Source organism: Bison bison, unplaced genomic scaffold, assembly GCF_000754665.1.
Source record: "Bison bison bison isolate TAMUID 2011002044 unplaced genomic scaffold, Bison_UMD1.0 scf7180017864180, whole genome shotgun sequence".
NCBI lineage: Eukaryota > Metazoa > Chordata > Mammalia > Artiodactyla > Bovidae > Bison > Bison bison.
In genome coordinates, this window is record NW_011494752.1 from 7,878,866 (window position 1) to 7,884,220 (window position 5,355).

The following is a 5,355-nucleotide window of genomic DNA, read 5'->3' on the forward strand; positions in this document are numbered from 1 at the left end:
GAAAAAAACATATAAAAGGAGGAGCCAAAGCGCTTTCTCTAGGGCTCTCTTTCTCTCCCACATGTGTGTGCTCTTTCTCTCTCTCTCCCTCTCTCCCTCTTTCCCTCTCTCCCTCTCTCTCTCTCCCTCCCCCGCACGCTCCTCCACTCTCTTCTCTTCGAGTCTTTGGGTTGGCATGCTCTCACACTTCAAGGATGGATTCTCCTGCTATCTTCTAAATAAAATAGAGCTGTAACACTGATTTGCCTAAGAGCTATAACACGGTTTGTCCAAGACCCGAGAGCTGTGACGCGCCAAGGGCTTTAATGTCCGTCACTCCAAATCTTTATTGTGATGAGACAAAGAACCGAGGAACATACACTCGCGTGACAATTTTCTTTGCAAGAGAGAGACAGAGAGATGAAGAGAGACAGAAAATGTGTGTGAGAGAGAAAGAGAGATGCCAGAGCTGACCTGCGGGCCTTCTGTTTCAGAACTGCCCGGCCTGTTCTGCTCTTCCAGGCTGGCAGGAGCACACAGGAGTGGAGGTGTGCAGGTGTCAATGACCAGTGACAAAGGGCTGAATCGCCCCAGACCTAGGGGATTTCCATTTCTACTCTGGTCTAGTCTGTGAACACAGTGGTATTTTAGCCTTATGTGGAGACAAGGAGTGTAAAGCCTTCCCACCTCAATGGTCAGGACAATGTGGGGCCGGATAATGAGCTCCCTCTGTCCTCCAGTATCCCACCTCGAATGCCAGCCAATTATAAACCTGAGCTTCTTCCTGAAAATGTGGTGTCACGTGAACGTCTCAGACTAGACAACTCCATAAATGCCAACCTCCGTAGCACCACTTCAAGGCATCCTCAGGATTTAGAAGCTTATTCCCAAGTCTGAGAGATTACAATTTAGAAAAGGTGGTCCCAAATATCTCTATGGTAACAGAAGAAATGTTCAATATCAGTATCAGAACACTGAAAAAATTCCGATTATACTTAATTGTTTAGTTTCTGTACTGCAAAGTCATAGTCCACAGATACCCTGCCTGCCCAGTAAGGACAAGCTTGTGTAACTGCTGATATATTAGTCAGGCGTCTCCAGAGAAGTAGAACCAATGTAGCTAGATAAATAAATACATGCATGTATACACACACAGCTACAAATATACAGCTGTTACATACACACATACATAGGTAGATACAAAATGGGGAGATGCATCCAGAGAGATAACAGATACTTACATGCATCATATCAGTTCATTTCAGTCACTCAGTCGTGTCCGACTCTTTGTGACCCCATGGACTGCAACACGCCAGGCATATATATAGATGGTAGATATATGCATACAGAAATATATATTAGTGTATATATGTATATATACTTACACAGATGGCAAATACATACATATATATATGGGACTTCCTTGGTGGCTCAGTGGTAAAGAATCCACCTGCCAACACAGGAAACATGGGTACAATCCCTGGGTCAGGAAGATCTCATGGAGAAGAAAGTGGCCTGCCACCATTTTGTTAGAACTTGATTTTCTTTCCCTGTGCCTTGAGACCAGGGCTCTCAGGAACACTTATCTGGACCATCTCTAACTCCTGAGACTGAGGAAAAATGGGGAAAAGCCTTTAGAAATTTTATTTATTCCAACTATTATTTATAAACTAGCCATTTTTATATTGTAGTATCTAATTCATGACTAAGCTCAGAAAATGAAGCTAGATCTTGCTTTGTGTCTGTCTAAATATGTCTCTATATGTCTCTGTCTCTGGTTAATATTTTTGAGATTAATTTGTAAATGAGCTTCATTTAAGTGGCTTAAAGAAAAGTGTAAGGCAAGTGCAGAGAAAAAGAGAGCAAGCCGGGAAGTCAGGCAAGAAAAGGAAATTTATTAGAGGGAAAAGAGAGGGTGACTGGCTCTTAAGGAAAACCAGCATACTCCCTTTCTGACAGAGTCCTTCTTATACCCCACCAATGAAAAATTCCCTGAAGGGATGGTCATGTAGCCGTCTGGAATCTGGTGGTGTTGCAGCTTTGACAAGCTCCAGAGAGATACCAGGATACCATTTGGGCAATTTGGTCAGTCTCACAGATCACTGTGATTTTATTCTTCATCTGCAAGGTTGACATAACGAGCCATCTTATCAGTGAGACCCCATGTGGGCCCTATCAAAAAGTAAGGAGAATTTTATAATGAAAAATCAAAATAGGTTCGTCTAGTCAAGGCTATGGTTTTTCCTGTGGTCATGTATGGATGTGAGATTTGGACTGTGAAGAAGGCTGAGCGCCGAAGAATTGATGCTTTTGAACTGTGGTGTTGGAGAAGACTCTTGAGAGTCCCTTGGACTGCAAGGAGATCCAACCAGTCCATTCTGAAGGAGATCAGCCCTGGGATTTCTTTGGAAGGAATGATGCTGAAGCTGAAGCTCCAGTACTTTGGCCACCTCATGCGAAGAGTTGACTCATTGGAAAAGACTCTGATGCTGGGAGGGATTAGGGGCAGGAGGAGAAGGGGACGACAGAGGCTGAGATGGCTGGATGACATCACTGACTCGATGGACATGAGTCTCAGTGAACTCCGGGAGTTGGTGATGGACGGGGAGGCCTGACGTGCTGCAATTCATGGGGTCGCAAAGAGTCGGACATGGCTGAGCAACTGATCTGATCTGATCTGATGCTTCAGACATTCAAGGAAATAACTAGGTGATTCTATGGGTATAATTTCAGACTAGACCTTGTATTGCTAAACACTTGAGTTTTCTGAGTCGTGTCAGGCTTGGATGCCACCATTCTCAAAACAATGTCTGCTGGAAGCTAGTAACTACAACCTTACTTTTTATAGAGCTAGGCAACTGCCTACAAGTCTCCCTGAAGGTCTAGACTGGATTTCAGGACTATTTTTCTAAAAAAAAATGAGATTTATTTTGTCTATTAAAATTCCAGTTGTCACCCCTCCAACTACTTCTAATTGGGATGTTACACCAAAATGGCAGACCAAGGGATTGAGATTTTAATCCTACAAGACTTAGATCTAGGACTTGAAACTCGAATGCTTCCAATTCAGTGTCTATTGTCCAAGCTGAGGCAGTCCTGTGCCTCATTTAGACAGGAAGTTATCACAGCCATAGTTGCCCAGGCTTCATCCAGCCTCCTTGACCTTCCCTGAGTTCCAAAGGGTAGACTCCAACAGTTGCTAATCAGGGAAGGGAGGGGATACAGAAATAGAGGAGGAGCAAATGGTGGTACAGCCTTGAGGCAGGGTCCTGGTTCCTACTCAAAAAAATATGCATAACAATGTTTTTGAGTTCTTCTACAGAACTGGGGCCCCCACCCGGTGGAGGATGGTAGCTTCAGGCTGAGCACAAGATTCTGAGAGCACCACTCTGGTGGTGGTTGCCTTACCCCCAACCAATCAGAAAAAAATCACACACCCTCAAGCCCTGTCCCCAAATGTTGCCTTCTGTCTCTGGGAACCAGTGATGCCCATCCTGTTAGCTCTCCTGCTTGACCCCTGTCTATTTCATCTCTAAGAGGAGCCAAGTTTCAAGCTAAATTGCTGTCATTACAAGGGTGAATGCTGGTTGCAGATGAAGAGTACCTCAACTTAGATCAGGTAGAGAAAGAGTTCTGCTCTGCTAGGCAGGCCTACACCCATGCACAGCAGGAAAAAGTCACAAAGGAAAGAGACCTCCGCCCCAATTCCCAAGAGGTACCTTGAGTTTGAGGTCTTTCAGTGGGGAGTTGTTAGGGGAAGCACACTGACTGAAACCGCCCACCCTGGCCAGGCACCATAGTAACCATTTGCATGAGTTGTTTTATGACAGGAGGTCCTGGTAAGGAACATGAGACTAATAAGCCACCACCAATGGGAAGAGTTCAGAAAAGATCAAAAGGAGACACCACATGTCCAACCACCTCCCAGAATCCTCGCTGGCATCCATCTTGGCTGGGCAAGGCCACCAGGAAGGACTCTGAGTCAGAATGATTGGCTAAAGACAACCCAGAAACTAATCCCATCACCGTAAAACTTGAGAGTGCTAGCCACGTGGCAGAGCAGTTCTCCTGGGTTCCCTTACCCTACTGCTCTCCACCCGGGTGCCCTTTCCAATAAAATCTCTTGCTTTATCAGCACGTGTGTCTCCTCAGACAATTCATTTCCCAGTGTTAGACAAGAGTCCATTTTCAGGCCCTGGAAGGGGTCCCCTTTCCTGAAACACCCCCAGTCCATCAATGGGACCAAAGATTGCTCAGCCTCCAGGGATGGGATAGCATCCCATGTCAGGGAGGTCAGACATACTAGAGTAGGAGCTGCTTTTTGTTCCTTTCTTTAACATCTTTCCGATGCTACAGCTCATTATGTTCAATATGCAATGTTGTGATTGTTGTCAGCGTACAGTCGCCTGATTCTGGTATTACATATCTATGGAATACGTCTATTGTTTTTTGGATTTTGCCACAGAAGAATGAGCAGTTTGCTGAGCCACAGGTCCTTGTGAATTGTCTATCTCAGATATGCTTTTCTGTGTATACAAAGAAGGAAGATAGATAATTATTGTGGATTATCTCTTAGAGATGCAGATTTCTGTGTATCTGTGGAAGTATGGAAGGCAGAAAGAGGGGAAGGAATGAAGGAAAAGGAAAAGGAGATTCCTTCTGGATAGTCAAGTGATGGGGATTCCACATGGTCATCTCAACAGACACAGCAACATTTGACAAAATTCCACGTCCACTCATATTAAACTCTCTTTTCAAAATGGGTACAGAGAGGGAGTTCCATGGTAGCCTAGTGGGTAGGACTCCCGGCTTTCACTGCTGGGGCCTGGGTTTAGGGAAGTAGATCCCACAAGCTGTGCAGCCAGGCCCCCTACCCTGGCACCCCAAATAAGGTACCGAGGGAGTATTTTGCAACATAACCAAGGTACATTTGATAAACTAAAAGGTAATATCATACCCCTCAGCGTATAATATTAGATTTGGAGACCTGCAGTGAAGTCGGACTCCACATCGTGGTGTGTGGGTGGACAGAATGAGTGTGGCCCCCTGAAGGGGGGGACCAGTGCACGTCTGCAGTACTGAACCTTTGACACTGGGCCTTCAAAAGCGTTTCATGCCGATCAAAGTATTTCAGTGGAAGAGAAAGTATGAAAACACGAGTCAGAGTCCATTGTCAGCTGACAGGCAGCAAAGGAGACTGTGAGACATAATTTTAGAGTAAAGAGAAAACAGGCCCAGAGAGAAGATGGAGAAGAAGGAAACGAGAAGCGAACCAGGAAAAGCCATGTGTGTAGGCATGATTAAATGCTGAGTGGAGGGAGTACATCGTCTTGTAATGGGTATAAATTAAAAGTGTAGAATTAACATTTGAAAGGT

At 45.0% G+C, this 5,355-nt stretch overlaps 1 protein-coding gene across 1 annotated transcript in view; it reads left to right on the forward strand.

The window, feature by feature from the left end:
• The first annotated feature begins 3,559 nt into the window (after positions 1-3,559).
• LOC104990846 (disintegrin and metalloproteinase domain-containing protein 21-like) overlaps positions 3,560-5,355 on the forward strand; it is a 5,005-nt gene continuing 3,209 nt past the window's right edge. The window contains exon 1 of the mRNA XM_010843161.1: positions 3,560-3,694. Coding sequence (XP_010841463.1) covers positions 3,560-3,694 — 135 coding nt within the window. The remainder of the gene's footprint in view (positions 3,695-5,355) is intronic.